This window comes from Hemiscyllium ocellatum, chromosome X (assembly GCF_020745735.1).
Source record: "Hemiscyllium ocellatum isolate sHemOce1 chromosome X, sHemOce1.pat.X.cur, whole genome shotgun sequence".
In the NCBI taxonomy this organism is placed as follows: Eukaryota; Metazoa; Chordata; class Chondrichthyes; order Orectolobiformes; family Hemiscylliidae; genus Hemiscyllium; species Hemiscyllium ocellatum.
This window is the reverse complement of record NC_083453.1, coordinates 11,627,358-11,646,870: the sequence shown is the minus strand read 5'-3', so window position 1 is coordinate 11,646,870 and position 19,513 is coordinate 11,627,358. Positions and strand designations below refer to the sequence as shown.

Genomic DNA, 19,513 nt, shown 5'->3' with positions numbered 1-19,513 from the left:
GATGCTTGCTGCAAGAATGTTGTCTTTGTCATTCTATTCGTATGAAATTTGAGTCAAACAAATGCACACATGATATAGAAATGGATATTTGGACACCTGAAATGTGATGGACAATCACACACTGCACAAACTATTTTGACGAAGGTGATGACATGCTGTTTTATAAGGTGAAGAGAATTACACCTTGCAACGTGTAATATATTATTTTGCTAAATTGGAGCGGTATCCTGTTAAGGCCACAAAGTTTAATTCCTGTTCAGTAAGCAGGGTGAGGTCATATGGAGTTAAATTGCTTGGTGAGGGAAGTGTAACGATTGAGAGTTTTCACTTGCTGCTCAGGAGCTATGTGTGGTTTGAGTCTGTAACAAGTGACGTCTGCTTGTGTAAGCAAACCTGCCATTCATATGAATTAATACACATACAATATTTGGCATGTTACTGAGTATAACATCCCTGTATTCATTATATATCCCCATATATGTTCACACACGAACTTTCCTGTTCCATCTTCCAAGCACCAATTCTTTCTTGAACATATACATGGATATCCCTGAACTTCAGTATCTTCTCTTTGGACCCAGGCCCAGCCCACCCACTGGCAACTCAACTTAAGCAATGCTTGCTGGGAAGTACATATGTATACTGTAGAAAATCTCAATCTCTTGGCTTGCTGTCTTTTGTTTCAGCACGAGCAACAACGTAGGAAAAAGAATGCTCCCAGACCACCCACACACACACCAAGTGTTCCTGGATCTTATATTCACATTGCCAACAGGTCGGTTATTTCATGGTGTTCACTCACTAATGCAGTATGTTTTAAATGTGCATTCATTTGTTATCATTTCATATGTTGCTGCCATTTCCCTTTTAAAAAATGAACAATGTCATCAAAATGGGTTGCAGTAAGAGTCCTTGGCCAAATCAGCTTTAGTTGTTTCAACGGTGAGCATCCCTCCAGAATAAGGACAGGTGTGGAGCTGAAAATTCCAGTCTTCAGCTCCATTTTCCAACTCTACTAACAGAACACTTCACACCTGCCTGCAATAGAATGTGGAAACCATCAAGGTCTAGGCTGACAAACGAGCTTTCCCTTCACTTTTCCTTTTAAAAGTGACACGGAGATTTGTCAGTCAGTACGACTTGTCAATAATTAAGGACAGGACTGAAATCAGACTCGTACTGACAATCACCTTGCACTAATCAGGGCAAGTTAAAAGCTGTTCTGTTTTACAAGGATAATAAGATTAGACCAGGTGAAAACAGTATGCCATTTCTCACCAAATCTCAGCGAACTGAAACATTGGGTGAAATTTTGTTGAGGTATCAGGAGTCTCACCTGCCAGCTGTCCAGTTGGCAAGATACCTGCACTGCCTCCTTTGGAGAAGGTCCACACAGGGCAACTCCTCCCAGGCCTTCCTCTCCCCTCACCCCCCCCCCCCCCCCCACCCCACACACACACACACACACACACACACACACACACTTTTAACCAACTGGTTCTATATTGTAGCTTGTAGCTCCTGCTCAATGCATTATAGCATGGGCCCCCATCAATTGGCAAGCTCAACTGGACATTAATTTGTTTGTTAAATATGGTGGCCGGGCTGCTCATTTCAGTGCTCACCGGCCTGTCAGACTGTGGGAGTGAACTTGGTGATGGGCAGTAGCCACCTGTAATATCTTATGTGCCCCACCCCAGGTCAAAAACACCCTGGCAGAGGGCCTGAAGCTGCAGCCCTGTCCTTTTCTTTGACATGTAACACAGACTGGGTACAAAACCTGAAGTCCCAATTTTCAGAGGAGTGAAATATTTGTGAAGCATTTAAACTTTCAGAATTCAACTCTCGACATGCTAATAAAAGAAAAGTAACATGTTGGATCATCACAAAATCCCATTTGCTGTCTTAGTTTACAATTTCAGTTCTCCATAGATATATATATATATATTCATGAAGAGTAATTATTCTGGAGTTCCAATTTAAATGTAAGCACAGAGGATTTTACATCATTTATTTGTTCATGGAATGTCGGTATTACTGGCTAGAACAGTATTTATTGCTTGTATGAACAGTAGGACTCTGGAAGTTACTGAAGATCAGAGGGACCTTGGTATGCATATCCAGCAATCCCTGAAGTTGGCAGGGCAGATTGATAAGGCGGTTAAGAAGGCAGAAGGGATACCTGCCTTTAGTAGCCAAGGCATGGGATACATGAACAGGGAGGTTATGCTGAAACTGCACAAGACCCTCCAGCCAACTGGAGCACTGTATGTAGTTGGTCACCACACTACAGGAAGGATGTTATTGCACTAAGGTGGGTGCAGAAGACATTTGCCAGAATGCTGCCTGGGCTGGATGGTCTAAGCGAGGAGGAAAGATTGGATAGGCTGGGATTGTTTTCCTTGGAACAGTGAACATTGGGAGGGGACCTGATAGAGGTGTATAAGACTATGAGGGCATACATAGCGTGAATAGGAAGGCACTTTTCCCAGTAGTAAAGGGGCCAGTAACCAAGGGGCATAGATTCAAAGTAAAAGGTAGAAGGCTAAGAGCGAAGATGAGGAGAAATATTTTCACTCAGAGGGTGGTGGAACTCACAGTTTGAAAGGGGAGTTGAGTCAGGAATTCTCGTAACACTTAAGCAGTCTGAAGATATTCACTTGTATTGCCATACCCTCCGAGGCCATGGGTCAAAAGGCCACCTCTTGCACTGCACACATCTACGAGTTATAAACTGGTCAAGCACAAAGCACCACATATTGTCCTGCCTGTCATCCTTGTCCCTGCCCACACAGAGTGAGACATTCACTTGGAAAACTGGAATTCACTAGCTAGACGAGTACTAGAATCCTAAAAATAACACACACTCTGGAAATACTCATTGAGGTCCCCAGCCATGCAGAGAAGGGACAGGACTATTTGAGATCACATCATTGGAACCATTTCTAAGTTGCAATGGATAATTTCATGCATACATTATATTTTATTCAAATTCTAACTTGTCTGGAACTGAATGAAAAAAGGATATCTACTGAAAGGCAGTATAGAAAATCTTCTGAGCAATCTGATTGATGGGTTTTGCAAACTGAGGATTGGCAACAAAACTGAGTGGCTTAAAACATGATTGCTGAAATATGCATCAAATAGTGCACTTTTTAAAAAAAGGGATATATTGCCCTTTGCCCAATGGTCACTTGTGAAGCATGACAGACATTTCTGAGCATGTTAGCCTGCAGAATATTTTGAACTGCCCCAACAGATTTTCCACTGTGCCATTCACAGTGGGGTGAAGATTGTGCCATAAGGAGCTGAGCATGAAATGTATTACTCTGCTCCAAAATTGCGGTGGTGTGTGACTTAGTACACTCCGACAAGTTTAAAAAAAAAAATTAATTTCTGTTCCATACTCAGTTCCATTGCAACTAAAGGAATATTGCATTTAGACATCAGTCATAGAGTTGTATAGCCTTCGGTCCAACTCATCCATGCCAACCAGATATCTTAAATTAATCTAGTCCCATTTGCCAGCATTTGGCCCACATCCCTCCAAATCTTTCCTGTTCATATATCTATCCAGATGCCTTTTAAATGTTGTAATTGTACCAGCCTCCACCACTTCCTCTGGCAGCTCATTCTATATATACACACACACACACACACACACACACACACACCTCCTCTCGGTGTGAAAGAGTTACCCCTCAGGTCCCTTTTAAATCTTTCCCCTCTCACCCTAAACGTATGTCCTGTAGTTTTGGACTCCACTACCCTAGGGAAGAGACCTTGGCTATTCACCCTATACATGCCCCTCATGATTTTATAAACCTCTATAAGGTCACCCCTCAGCATCCGACACGCCAGGGAAAATAGCCCCAGCCTGTTCAGCCTCTCCCTATAGCTCAAATCCTCCAACCCTGACAACATCCTTGTAAATCTTTTCTGAACTCTTTCAAGTTTCACAACATCCTTCCTATAGGAGGGAGACCAGAACTGGATTCTGTATTCCAAAAGTGGCCTAACCAAAGTCCTGTACAGCCACAACATGACCTCACAACTCCTGTACTCAATACTCTGACCACTAAAGACAAGTGTACCAAACGCCTTCTTCACTATCCTATCTACCTGTGACTCCATCCTCAAGGAGCCGCATCCTAAGGTCTCTTTGTTTGGTAACCCCCTCCCCTGGACCTTACCATTAAGTGTATAAGTCCTGCCATGATTTGCCTTTCCAAAATGCAGCACCTCACATTTATCTAAATTAAACTCCATCTGCCACTCCTCAGCCCATTGGCCCATTTGATAAAGATCCTGTTGTACTCTGAGGTAACCTTCTTCGCTGTCCACTACACCTCCAATTTTGGGGTCATCTGCAAACTTACTAATTATACCTCCTATGTTCATATCCGGATCATTTATATAAATGATTAACAGCAGTGGACCCAGCATTGATCCTTGTGGCATTCCACTGGTCACAGGCCTTCAGTCTGAAAAATAAACCCTCCACCGCCACCCTCTGTCTCCTACCTTCAAGCCAATTTTGTATCCAAATGGCTAGTTCTCCCTGTATTCCATGCGATGTAACCTTGCTAACCAGGCTACCACGTGGAACCTTGTTGAACACCTTATTGAGGTCCATATAGATCATGTCTACCGCTCTGCCTTCAATCTTTTTTGTCACTTTCTCAAAAGACTTAATCAAGTTTGCAAGACATGATTTCCCACCCACAAAGCCATATTGATTATTCCTAAGTAGTCCTTGCCTCTCCAAGGATATGTAAATCCTGTCCCTCAGGATTTCCTCCAACAACTTGCCCACTACCGACGTCAGGCTCACCGGTCTATAGTTCCCTGGCTTTTCCTTACCACCTTTCCTAAACAGTGGCACCACGTTAGCCACCCTCCAGTCTTCCAGCACTTCACCTGTGACTATCGATGATACAAATATCCAGCAATCACTTCCCTAGCTTCCCACAGAGTTCGAGGGCACACCTGATCAGGTCCCAGGGATTTGTCACCTTTATCCCAGTACCTCCTCCACTGTAATATGGACACTTTTTAAGATATCACTATTTATTTATCTAAGTCCTCTCGCTTCCACATCCTTCTCTACAGTAAACACTGAGATGACATTCTCAATTAGTATTGCACCCATCTCCTGTGGTTCCACACATAGGCTGCATTGCTGATCTTTGAGAGGCCCTATTCTCCCTAGTTACTCTTTTGCCTTTAATGTATTTGTAGAATCTCTTTGGAGTCTCCTTAGCACTATTTGCCAAAGCTATCTCATGTCCCCTTTTTGCCCTCCTGATTGTACTCCAACTACCCTAATACCCCCCTAGAGATTCACTTGATCCCAGCTGTCTCTACCTGCCTTTTTTTTTCTTAACCAAAACCTCAATTTCTCTCGTCATCCAGCATTCGCTACACCTACCAGCCTTTCCCTTCCACTGATAGTGGAATCAAGGGTTATGGAGATAAGGCAGGAAGAGGATACTAATTAGGAATGATCAGCCATGATCATATTGAATGGCAGTGCAGGCTCAAAGGGCTGAATGGCCTACTCCTGCACCTATTGTCTAATGGAACATACTGTCTCTGGATTCTCGTTATCTCATTTTTAAAGGCCTCCCACTTTCCAACTACCCCCTTACCTGTGAATAGCCCCTCTCAATCAACTTTTGAACATTTCTGTTTAATACCATCAAAATTGACTTTACTCCGATTTAGAACTTCAACTTTTAGATCTGGTCTACCCTTTTCTATCACTATCTTAAAATTAATAGGATTATGATCACTGGCCCCAAAATGCTCCCCCACTGATACCTCAGTCACTTGACCTGCCTTATTTCCCAAGAGTAGATCAAGTTTTGCACCTTCTCTAGTAGGTACATCCACACACTGAATCAGAAAATTTTCTTGTACACAATTAATAAATTCCTCTCCATCCAAGCCCTTAACACTATGGCAGTCCCAGTCTGTTTGGAAAATTAAAATCCCCTACCATTACAACTCTATCATTCTTAAAGATAGCTGAGATCGCCTTAAAAATTTGCTTCTCAATTTCCTGTTGACTACTGGGGGGCCTATAGTACAATCCCAATAAGGTGATCACTCTTTCTCATTTCTCAGTTCCACCCAAGTAACTTCAGAGGACGTATTCCTTGGACTATTCTCCCCTAAGTACACCTGTAATGTTATCCCTAACCAAAAATGCCACTCCCGCCACCCCTGTCCCCCTATCTATCCTTCCTACAGCATCTATACCCTGGAACATTAAGCTGCCAGTCCTGCCCTTTCCTGAGCCACAGGTCTGTGAAAGTTGCGATATCCCAGTCTTATATTCCCAACCGTGCCCTGAGTTCATCTGCCTTACCCATCAGGCCTCTTGCATTGAAATAAATGCAGTTTAATTTATCAATCTTACCTTGTTCTCTGCCTTGCTCTTGCCTATCTTGATAATTTAACTTGCTCCTCTTCTCAACTGTACCAGTCTCAGACTGATCTCTTTTCTCACTACTTCTTTGGGTCCCGGTCCCGGTCCCGGTCCCAACTCCCGCCTCCCCCTCAAACACACACACCCCATCGTACTGGTTTAAAGCCTCCTGAGTAGCACTGGCAAATCTCCCTGCCAGGATATTGATCCCCATCCAATTCAGGTGCAGCCTGTCCTTATACAGATCACTTCTACCCGAGAAGAGATTCCAATGATCCAAGAATGCCTGCCCTCTGCACCAACTCCTCAGCCACACATTCATCTGCTCTATCCTCCTAGTCCTACCCTCACTCGCTCATAGCACCGGGAGTAATCCAGATATTACTATCTTGGAGGACCTACTTTTTAATCTCCTACCTAGTCTCCTTTATTCTCCCTTCAGAGCCTCATTTCCTTCCCTTTCTATGTCATTGGCACCAACATGACCACGTGCTGGTCCCCCTCCCCTCTGAAAATATTCTGCACCCTCTCCGAGACACCCTTGACCCTGGCACCAGGGAGGCAACCCACCACTCTGGTGTCTTGCTGTTGGCCGCAGAAATGTCTGTACCCCTAACTAGAGAGGCCCCTATCACCATCGATCACTTGGAACCTGACGTACCCATCATTACAGTAGAGACAGACTAAAACTTCTTTAAAAAGGTGACAGTCATCTGCATGTCAGCTGTTAAGGACAAGTCTGACATCATACACATACTGGAAAACCATCTCAGATCAGGGCAAGTTGAAGGATGGTCTGTTTTACAAGGATAAGGAGATTATATTAGGTGAAAAACAGTAAATTATTTCTCTTGAAATGCCATTGTTGGGTTCATGTGGCACAGCAGTAATGCCACTGTCAGGAAGCCCAGGTTCAAGTCCCATCTGCTCCAGTGATGTATAGTAACATCGCTGAACAAAGTGATATGAACCTACCTGAAATGTCATTGCCCTCCAAAGATCGCACCCGACCTGCTGAGGATTTGCAGCCTCTGCAGTCTTTTGCTTTTGTAGCAGTATTCTTCAGTTCCTTTTGAGATCATAAAACCTATGTTTGCTGTTAATTAAACACTGGCAAGGGGCACAGGGAGATTAACCAAGAAGCTACAGGTACTGAATTTTGCTTCGGAGTTTTCATGGAATCCTACAGCGCAAACACAGGCCATTCAGCTCATCGAGGCTGCACTGATTCTCTAAAGACAACCCCACCCAGATCCAATTCCATCCCCCCGCCCCGATAATCCCGCATTTCCCATGGCTAATCCACCTAACCTACACGTCCCTGGACACTGCAAGGCAATTTAGCATGACCAATCCACCATAACCTGCAGATCTTTGGACTGTGGGAGGAAACCGGAGCACCCAGAGGAAACCCATGCAGACACAGGGAGAATGTGCAAACTCGACACAGACAGTTACCAGAGGGTGGAATCGAATCCTGGTCCCTGGTGCTGTGAGTTAATTTATCCATTTAAGCATTACACAGACATTTGAAAATGAAACCTAAATTGCAAATTCATTTATAAGAACAATGTCCTTCAATTCTTACAAAATACAGCACAGAGGGTGCTATGTCACCCTTCTTTAACTCTCAATGACTGGCTACCTTGGATCAGACACATGAGCCCCTATGTTTTTGCGGCAAAGAATTGAGTTTAACACATCAAATTTTCCAAACAGCCAGAAGGAGACAGTCTCTAGGTATGAGCAGCCTTGTCTAAATGACTCAAATATGAAAGAATACCGTCAATGGTTCCTCCTAGTCTGCATGGCCTAGTGCATTTCCCACCCAACACAACTAGGAGCAGATGAAGTCAATATGAACGGGTTACTTTTGGTTTTGCCCTGAGTTGTCTGTTCACAATGGGGTGGCACGGTAGCTTAGTGGGTTAGCAGTGCTGGCTCACAGTGCCACGGACCTGGGTTCGATTCCCGCCTCGGGTGACCGTCTGTGTGGAGTTTGCACATTCTCCCCCCTCCCCATGCCTGCGGTATGGACTTGTTGGGCCAAATGGCCTGTTTCCATACTGTAGGGAATCTAATCTAATATAATGTCAAGTAATTTTCCTCTATTTTTACATCCATATAAACTGTACCTGACTCTTTATCCTCCAGCTCCACAACTTGTTCATAATCTTTGCTGCAGAAGAGGTCCAGGTCAGCATCCTCGAGGTCTACTATGTCTGGCTGAGAGTTACAGTGTTCATACTGGTGATCATAAGGGTACGTGAAGGAGTGAACTTCTTCAGACATAGTCCTGGTGAGCTCATGGTTTGGGGAGAAAGATGATGGCTCTTGCACCATATCAAAGTGAATTTTCGGAGTCGAACATAAGCTGTAAGGATCAAAATGCAAACCAGTAGAATTGTGAGTCCTGTCATCACACAGCTTCAGGTTTTTCGGCATTGCAGAAGGCTCAGTTGGGACTTCTTTAATAGCAGTTTCGAACGGACCATTTGACTGATGTTGACCTTGAGAAGGCAGCTGGGGCAGCATCACCTTTTCTTTGAGTTTGTCCACACTTGTAGACTGGTATTGTCCGCAGTCCCAGAAAAAGTCATACCCGCTCATTGAGTTAGGGTGGGAGTCTCTCATCACAAGGGATGAAGCGGCTGGAGCGAAGGCCTCTGATGTACTCGCTCCTGAGTCAACAGTTACACCATTGACGTTCAATTCACCGTTCATAGCTGAAACACAGAGAAAGAAAGTATATTATGAATTGAGAATTTGACATCTCTAACCTGTCAATGGACAGCACCAATGTGTCGTAATTATATAACATATGCTGTAACGCACATTGGTTTTAATGTCAAGAATCAAAATTTGCTTTCTTGCTTAACATCTAAATATAATTTTCAATTCCTGACCTGTTCAAATATAGGAACTACTTTAAGTCAATTAAAAAAAAGTTCACTTTTGCTGATGAAATCAGGAGACAGAAAGAACCTGAAACAAATTAGCACTTGATCGGAATTCTCCCTCAACTCTTTATGATTTCTAGTGATTTGGATGCAGGCAGCAGTCATCAGCATTGACAGATTACAACAAAAATCTGCAATTGTGTAACAGATTCAAAAGGAATGTATACTGAGGTGTTCCACAGCAGAATAGTCGGAGTAAATTGGATGACAAGCCACTGAGGAGATATCAGGAGGGAAGGGTTTTAAGGCGACACCAGAGAGGGAGGTGGAGAGTCTGAGACATGTTGGGAGACAATTTCAGAGTATGGTTCTGGAAAGTACAGCCATTAATGGCGGGGCAAGGGGGAAAAGAGTGCACAAGTGGGCACAGCTGGTGGAACGGAAAATCCTGTGGTGTGAAGGGCACTGTCGTACTGCAGGAGGTTACAGAGATAGGGACAGGAAAGCCATGAAGGAATTCAAATACAAGGATGAAAATTTGGAACCTTCTCCACAGCCATATCATGGGGCTGACCTCAGGGGTGGGTGGGAAGGTGGTGGGCGGGGCACACACCCTACTTATGCGTGCCCCTTTCTTCCACTGACAACACACCCAGCCCAGACATGGAAAATCCAACCCCCAGAGTTCTGAGGAGGATGGGAAAGGATTTGGGAGGTGAAAAAAACAACAGAAATGTTGCAGTATATTGCAAGAACATGGAATGGTCAGCAGTTTAGTGAGAAAGGGGTCAAGGAGCAGAAATAAGATTGTTGCGGTCCCACAGCAGGAGATATGTATCACTACAACAATCAATACCACACTCATCAGGCATGTTTTTAACAAATCTGTTATTCTCACTTCGTGATCGCAGCAGTGACTCAGTTTTCCAACTTAAACCATTGAGGATTTATCTGCTCCCAGTGACTGTTCTTAAAGGGGAACCATCTGATAAGCTAATCTCATTTCCTTGCAAATGCACAGCATTGGTGATGTATTGCTACATGGTTTACATTATCTTGTCAATTGCATGAACCAGAGTGAAAATTAATTTTGTCAGTCGACTTTCCTGAAAAAAAACGTTACAAACCAATTCTTATGAGAAAGGCATCTTTAAAAGTGGAAGCTACCCAGCTGCCCTGCCCTGTGTGCCCATGAACAGCAACTATGGTATGCTCAGATTTGCAAAGGCAGCTGAAAATTTCATTTCATTGTTCAGAAACCCGCCGTACATGCTGTGACTGTGGATGTCATTCCTCTTTAGACTTTTCTTTTTCAAGAATGAGGAACCAGGAGGAAGAACTGTTAACCTCAATTGGGTCTGCATGTCTCGAAAAGGGCTGCAGATTGTTGAATCAGTTTGCTTTATTCTGTGCCCTCATTTTCTAGTTGAGTGTGAGGGGAACAGAGCCTAAGATATACACCATTGAACATATTTGCACAAGACTCATATTCAAAAACATACTTGCAAACTGGCCCAATTTACACATTACATTTCCTCAGTTTCCCCGTCCTCTCAGCATCTATCTTGTGCAGCTCTGCTATTATTTTCTCCTGCTATTGCTCCACAGTAGCTGGCAGAGAATACTTCATTCTGAGCAGATTCAAACTGATCTATTACACCACTCAAGCTCCCTCCTATAAGCTGTTCTTTGCTTTTACTCATGCCCTCACCACGAAAACAGCAAGGAACCCCAAGTCAAGTCCATAAAAGCAGGAGAAACAGTGAAATTACCCACAGCATCCTGGGCTAGGGAGGAGGAAATTCTGCCCAAAATCCTGTCAGTAGCCAGTAGATATGTGTGTGTGTGTGTGTGTGTGTGTGTGTGTGTGTGTGTGTGTGTGTGTGTGTGTGTGTGTGATCATGTGCGTGCGTGCACGCGCATCTGTGTGTGAGAGAGAAAAAAAAGAGAGAGATCCAAGGCACAGGAGGGCAGCCAGTGTGTGTTGAATCTATACCTTCAGCATTAAGCAACTCCTTCAGGTCTGGAAGGGAGCAAAACGAAAGGACAAACAATATCAAATTAAGCAAACTAATAAAACCTGATTGAAGTTAACCTTTAGCAGTAGAACTAATAATGTGTGTGTATTGACTCAATTTCTGGTTTCATAATCGCTTAAAACTGAAGGAAGGATTGCAAGAAGCAAACTGATAAGGAGCTATCATGTGACAGAGCTTGGGCAGGGTTGGGAGCGGGGAGCTTTTTCCTAGCCCACTCTCTATAGGAGTTCCACACCAATGCTGTGCAGGGCACGAATGACAACTTCCAGCCCAGGCTCTGCCCTTACCTCTGCCTAACTGTGTCGAGTTCATTGTGATCCCATTAGTGTGCAAGCTATCTTCCTGATAGGGTGAAGGCTTAAGGACTGAGGCAGCGGGTGTCGACATGCAGCAGGCAGAATGGAGCTGATCATTGACCTCCATATCTGAAAACTTTAAAAAAAAACAAAATGGAGACTTCAGGTGCATCTGTGCTACAGAGCGTATTTCCAAGTATCAGAGTGAAAAGAAAGATTTTCCAGTCGCATGTCCCCTTTCTGTCACATGATACTCCCTCACGATATGTAGGGTAGCATGAATGACAGTCTGATGTCAGGGAGGTTCATTAATGATCTTTTACAGTGATTTTTTCGAGGCATCGTTGAATCTCACAAGGCACCTGTGACTGCAAACAACAAATGTCATGACCATCTTTCCTATGAATATGACAACACCTGTGCAGCAGTTCAGAGAAGATTTACTCGGATGATTCCTGGGGTGAAGGGACTTGTCTTAGGAGGAAAGGTTGAGCAGGTTGGGCCTCTACTCACTGGGAGTTTAGGAGATTAAGAGTTGACTGGAACGTAAGATTCTGAGGGAGCTGCACAAGATAGATGCGGAGAGGATGGAAAACTGAGGATCCCAAAGCAGAAAGTCAGCACCACTGAGAGGAGCAGCTGAGTTGAGAACTCTGAGGCAGTTAGTCAAGACAACGCTAAAGTAATTTTAGATTAGACTTACAGTGTGGAAACAGGCCCTTCGGCCCAACAAGTCCACACCGACCCACCGAAGCGCAACCCACCCATACCCCTACATTTACCCCTTACCTAACACTACGGGCAATTTAGCTTGGCCAATTCACCTGACCTGCACATCTTTGGACTGTGGGAGGAAACCGGAGCACCCGGAGGAAACCCACGCAGACACGGGGAGAACGTGCAAACTCCACACAGTCAGTCGCCTGAGTCGGGAATTGAACCCGGGTCTACAGGCGCTGTGAGGCAGCAGTGCTAACCACTGTGCCACCGTGCCGCCCACTAATTGTAGTAGATTAGAACTGGTTCTTGCTCTACATCAGAAGGAGAGTCTCTGGAAATGGTTAAGGTATTTCATGTTCTTAAATTTTAATATAGTGTACATATTAGTGGTAAAGTTTATAAAGTATATAAAAGGCACCATAAGCAATGAATAATGTAATTATATAATTAAACTAATTTAGAATAGAGTTCTGGCGATGTGTCAAGGCTGCAGCATGTAGGAGCCCCTGGATGCCACTGTGATCCAGTCTGTGTGGATGAGAGTGGGAGTTGGAGGCTGGATATGCAAACTGACAATGGCACCATGGTATAGGTGGGTGGAGTACTAACAAGTGCATTAGTAATAGTAGTGGGGGAATAGTATAATGAGGGTGATGATCACCATTCTCTGCAGCAAAGAGCAAGAGTCCAGAAGGCCTGCCGATTACCAGGGTTTGGGTCATCAGCTGAGGGCTGGAGAGGAACTTGTAGTGAGAGGGGGACAGTTTCAGAGGTCATGGCCCATGTAGCTACCAACAACATTGGTAGAATTAGCAAAGGCGTTCTGCACAGAGTGTATGTGGAGATAATCTCTAAATTAGAAAGCAGAACAAAGAGTATGGTTATAATAAAGGTTATAATCTCTGGATTAAATAACTGAGCCACCTGCATCAATTGCTAATTTTAAATCGGAGACCGATAAATGTTTGCTGAGCAAAAGATATCAAGGGATATGGACCAAAGGCAGGTATATGGAGTTAGACCACAGATCAGCCATGATCTCACTGAATGGCAGAACAGGCTCAAGGGGCTGAATGGCCTATTTCTGTTCATATGTTCCAAATCAGCATAGGGTACATAATGCTAGCGAGATGAATATGTGATTCAAAGACTGATGTGAAAGAAGTGGGTTTCAGTTTGTGGGCTCCTGGCACCAATACTGGGGAAAGCAGGGCTGTACCATTGGGTTAGTCTACACCTGAACTGTGCCAAGTCCAGAGTTCCTGTGAACTGCATAACTAGGGAGGTAGAAAGGGTTCTGAAATAAATGGTGGGGCAAGGGATCAAATGATATTGCATATCAAAGGTTAGAAACATGATAAGAGATGAAAGTAGTAATACGGGAAGTAAGGGTCAGAAGATGGTAAGAAGGGTCAAAGAGAAGAAAACCTAGGAATACACCAGGATTAGATGTTATAAAGATAACAAAAAGTCAAAACTAAAGGCTCTGTATTGGAATACGCAACCGCAATCATATAAAATAAAGAAATGGAAGTAAATGTATTCAATCTGATAGCTGTTATGAAGTTCTGGCTTCATGGTGACAAGAATTTGGTCCTGAATATTAAGGGGTTCATGATATTCAATACAAAAAGGAAGTTAAGGAAAAGCAAGGGTAATGTTGTTAATCAATGATCGTATTAGTGCAATAGTTAGAGATGACATTGGTTCAGGAGGTCAGGATATAGAAATGGCTGTGGCGGAGATGAGTTGATGATGAAAGAAATCACTCATGGGAGTATACAGCAGTATACTCATGGGACCGTCAAACAGCAACCACAATGTGGGACAAAGTATACAAGAAGAAATATTCAACGCTGGTGATAATGGGATGGCAATGATCATACATAGAAGCTACACCTATACTGGAACGATCAGGCTGGCAGTTGTAGCTTGGAGGAGAAGTTCATAGAATGCTTTTGAGGTTTACAGCAGCACATTTTGGAACTGACCAGGGAGCAGGTTACACTAGACTTGGTAATGTGTAACGTGACTCAGAGTTAAGGTACCCCTAGGTAGTAGTGACCATAATATGATGTAATTTCACATTCTGTTTGAAAAGGAAAAGATTGGGGCTAAGACTCGTACTTTAAACCTAAATAAGGGCAACTATATTTAGATTAGATTACTTAGATTATTTACAGTGTGGAACAGGCCCTTCGGCCCAACAAGTCCACACCGACCCGCCGAAGCGCAACCCACCCATACCCCTACATTTAGTCCTTATCTAACACTACGGGCAATTTAGCATGGCCAATTCACCTGACCTGCACATCTTTGGACTGTGGGAGGAAACCAGAGCACCCGGAGGAAACCCACGCAGACACGGGGAGAACGTGCAAACTCCACACAGCCAGTCGCCTGAGGTGGGAATTGAACCTGGGTCTCTGGCACTGTGAGGCAGCAGTGCTAACTACTGTGCCACCGTGTGAGCTGAGCTAGCTGAAGTGAAGTGGCATACCAAGCTACAAGACAGATCAACACAATGCAGGCATCAGTTAGCTCATTTGGCTGGACGGCTGTTTTACAATACAGAGCAGCATGGGTTTAATTCCCGCACTGGCTGAGGTTACCGCGAAGATCACTCCTTCTCAGCTTCTCCCCTTGCCTGAGGCCTGGTGAGTTGTCTCTCTCAAATGAGAGAGAACAGTCTTTTGGTCTGGGAGGACTATAGCAACTTTATGTTACTTTTCCTTCTATGAAGGAAAATTCTAAAAGGGAGACTCATTATCCATGGTTAACTAAACAAGTTCAGGAAAGCATAAAACTTAAGAAAAGAAAAATCATTTTTAACCAATTTATTGGAGTTCATTGAAGCAGAAAGTTTAAAACAGAGAGAAGGAATAAATGGGTCTTTTTTCCAAGTGGCAGGCAGTGGCTGGTGGGCTACTACAGGGGTCAGTACTTGGACTCCAGCTTTTCAATATATATTAATGAGAGAACTCTCCAAGTTTGCAGGTGACACAAAGATGCCTGGGAGGATGAGCTGTGAGGAGGATACAGAGACGTTTAAGTGTGATCTCAACAAGTAAGTGGGCAAACATATTGCAGATGCAGTATAATCTGGATAAATGTGAGATTATTGCGCAAAAACAGGAAGGCATATTATTCTTTGAATATTGACAGATTGGGAAAGGGGGAGGTGCAATAAGACCTGGGTGTCCTCATACACCAGTTGCTCAAAGTAAGCCTGCAGGTACAGTAGGTGGTAAAGGTGGTAAATGGCCTTCATAGCAAGAGGATTTGAGTGCAGGACCAGGGGTAGCTAGCTTTAATGGCCCTGTACCACACCTGGGAGTATGTGTGCACAGTTTTGGTCTCCTTATCTGAGGGAGGATTTGCTGGCTATGGAGGAAGGCAAGGAACGTTTACCAGACTGATTCCTGGGCTGCAGGAGTGATGCACAGGGAGTGTCTGGATCAGTTAGGACTGTATTCACTGGAGTTTCAAAGAATGTTCAGGGGGATCTTATAGAATCCTATAAAATTCGAACAGGATTAGACAGGAGTGATGCAGGGAAGGATCTTCTTGATGGCTGGGAAGTCCAGAACCAGAGATTCATAGTCTAAGGATACAGGACAGGTCTTCTAGGACTGAGATGAGGAGAAATCTCTTCCCCAGAGATGGGGGAGCCTGTGGAATTCTCTGCATAGAAAGCGGTTGAGGCCAAAACAGGTAAAACATGTGTTGGTCTTCTCAGAAGTTAGAATGGGGAGTTATGAGGAGATAATAAGGAAATGGGGAATGAAATGAACAAACATTTTGGTTCTGTCCTCACTACAGAGGCTGTTCAGGCCAAAATATTGCATGTTTTCAAGAAGGAGACAGATATATTTAGTCATAGAGATGTACAGCACGGAAACAGACCCTTTTGTCCAACTTGTCCATGCCGACCAGATATCCCAACCCAAGCTAGTCCCACCTGCCAGGACCTGGCCCATATCCCTCCAAACCCTTCCTATTCATATACCCATCCAGATGCCTTTTAAATGTTGCAATTGTACCAGCCTCCACCACTTCCTCTGGCTTTGCATTCCATACACGTACCACCCTCTGTGTGAAAAGGTTGCCCCTTAGGTCTCTTTTATATCTTTACCCTCTCACCCTAAACCAATACCCTCTAGTTCTGGACTCCCCCTACCCCAAGCATATGGGGAGAAAGCAGGAACAGGGCACTGTGTTGGATGATGAGTCATGATCACATTGAATGACAGAGCAAGCTCAAAAGGTCCAAACTGCCTACTCCTGCCTCTATATGTAATAGCTCTGTCAGTAACATACATAGAAGCCTGCAGACATACTTTCTGGAAGTCCAAATATAGTATTTGATAAGGTGATGCATCAAAGGATATTACAAAAAAGCTCATGATGTAGGGGGTGGCATATTAGCATGGAGGGAAGAAAACAGAGTGGATGCATAAATGGATCTTTGATTGGAAGGATGTAACAAGTGGAGGCCTGCAGGGGTCTGTGCTGCGCCAGTCTCAACTTTTTTAAATTTATATTAATGACCTGAATGAAGGGAGCGAAGACATGGTAGCTAAATTCACAGATGACACCAAGATAGTGAGGAAGATATGTATGAAGAGAACATAAGAAAATCGCAGGTGGATACAGGTTGACTGAGTGGGCAAAGATCTGTCACGTGGAATATAGTATGGGAGAATGTGAAGTTGTTCACTTTTGCAGGAAGAATAAAATAAGAGCAGAGTGGTATTGAAATGGCGAATGATTGCAGAATTCTGAGGTGCAGACGTATTGAGGTGTCTGGTGCATGAGTCACACAAGGTTAGTAAGCAAGTACATCATATAATCAAGAAAGCTAATGAGATGCTAAGTCTTCTTACAAGAGAAACTGAATATAAAAATAAGGATGTAATGTTTCAGTTATACAAGGCAACAATGAGATGACATCACGAATATTCTGTGCAGTTCAGTTCCCCTTCTTTCAGGAAGCATGTAAGTCCTGTGGGGGCGATACAGGGCAGGGTTTACTGGATTAATCCCTGAAATAAGTGGGTTGTCCTATGAGGATGGTTGGACAGACTGCACTTGTTTCCCCTGGAGTTTAGAACAGTAAGAGCTGATTTGAATGGTGTGTATAAGACCCTGGTTAGTGTTAACAGGGTGGACATGATCATGATGTTCCTCTTGTGGGGCAGTCCGGAACAAGGGAGCTCTGGTTTAAAATTACGGGTCACCCTTTCAGAGATGAGGAGAATCTTATTCTCTTTGAGGGCTGTGCAATTTGGAACTCTGCCTCAAAAAGTGGTCGAGTCAGGGTCATTGAATTTTTTTAAACACAGAAGTGGATAGATTCATGTTAGACAGAGGAATCATGGGTTATCAGGGTGATGGGAACATGGGCTTCAGCAATAAACAAGTCGGCCATGGTCTTATTGGATGACAGAACAGGCTTGAGGGGCTGAATGGTCTGCATCTGGTCCTATTTCATATGTTGTATGTTTCCTCTTGAGGGGGAACGTATTTTGGGCTCCTGGCAGTTTCTGCAAGGACAAGGCAGTCCTCGCACTGACTTCTTGCTGCTGCAGCAGAGGGGAGTTTGGGGTGCTGGCAGTCTGTCTCCAGTGCAGATTCACAGAGTCAGCAGCAGAGGCAAGGTTGGGCCTGGCAACGTTGGCAAGGTGGGCCCAAAGCAGACTCACGGTGGCAGCGGAGTCAAGTTGGGCTGGTGCATTACCCAGCAGCACCTGCATTGGCAAGGACTCAGTGGTGATGGCGTCAGTGGAGAGTGACTTTCATTCCAGCAGCAGTGGTGGGGCCTGGTCACAAGCCCACGGCAGAACACTGAACAAGAAGGCCTTTAAAAGTCGAACACTTTTTCTTTATTACTTTATTTTTCTGTCTTTGTAGTCTACATTTGGTTCACTTTTCTGTGTTTTAAGATGGCGCCAGAGAGTGGTGACACTATACATCACTCTTCACTTATAACAAAATGTACGTGACAATAAATGAATCAAATCAAATCAACTAGGGAAATGAGTTTCAGAACATAGGGTCTCTCATTTCAGATGGTGATAGAGCAGGATTTATTCCCTCAGAAAGTCATTAATCTTTGGAGTTCTCTACCCGAGGGAGAAGTGAGGTCTGGTACATGGAATGTATTCAAGGCAGAGTTAGACAGATCTTTGTTCTACAAGGGAGTCAAGGGTTAGAGCCAACAGGAAGACCACAATCAGATCAATCCTGATTTTATTGAATGGAGGAGCAAATTCAAGCAACCAAATGGTCTATTCCTGCTCTGATGTCTTCTCTCTCTGGGGATTTTAGGGTAATCTTCCTCTATTTTCTCCTTTCCACCCCAGTTTCATATCCTGTGATATGACCAATACATTAAGTGGAGCATCCTGGCTTTCAGGCTCCCTCAACTAAACAACAACCAAAACACGCTGTCCCCTCAGTTTCTAACTGGTGCCATTCAGCAAAACCTCATCACCACTCAAAACCCACGTCTCATTATTGAGTGTTGACTTTCTGGGGTGAATACGTTTGAAGAGCCTTTGCAGACAGCATCCTCCTCCTAAACTCGAGCCACCTTGGTTTGTGCTCCCATCTCTGGCCAATGTCGTCACTGGAATTTCAGCACAACGTGGGCGATATCTTTGCGTCTGCTTCACCCGTGCAAAATCAAACCCCACAGTCCAGTTCTAGGTTCTGTCTGTGGATGGAACCTGAGAGGATTTTTGAGTTAAATATTACAACAAGGTTGGAGACCTGACAGTAAAAGGTGGGAGTGATTTGAGAAGATGACAAAATCGGAGTGGGATGGATCATCAATTAAAACATACTGGGTTAAATGGCACTTTTCCAAAAATGTTTTGCACCAGTACACCAAGTAACTTCAGTGCCACTGCTGAGGACACATTTGAGGCATTAGGCTCTTACTGATAGTTAAGGCAGTTTGTGCAACCTGACTGATACAGTTTGTCATTTGGTGAAGAATGGCAATCACTTAAGGCTGAGTGTTGAACTGGGAGATTCTCATGTAGGATTCCAACATTGCTACCAACCAGTGCCTGCAATCAACCCCTGCACCACCTCCAAACCTCAGTGCTACTCAAACCT

The 19,513-nt window shown here is 44.0% G+C and overlaps 1 protein-coding gene across 1 annotated transcript in view; it reads right to left on the bottom strand.

Annotated features, from left to right (window-relative positions):
• The window catches only part of LOC132805730 (bromodomain adjacent to zinc finger domain protein 2B-like), a 124,787-nt gene that overhangs the window by 68,457 nt on the left and 36,817 nt on the right, over positions 1-19,513 (bottom strand). Inside the window, exon 2 of the mRNA XM_060820951.1 lies at positions 8,569-9,159. Coding sequence (XP_060676934.1) covers positions 8,569-9,157 — 589 coding nt within the window. The 5' untranslated portion in view covers positions 9,158-9,159. The remainder of the gene's footprint in view (positions 1-8,568; positions 9,160-19,513) is intronic.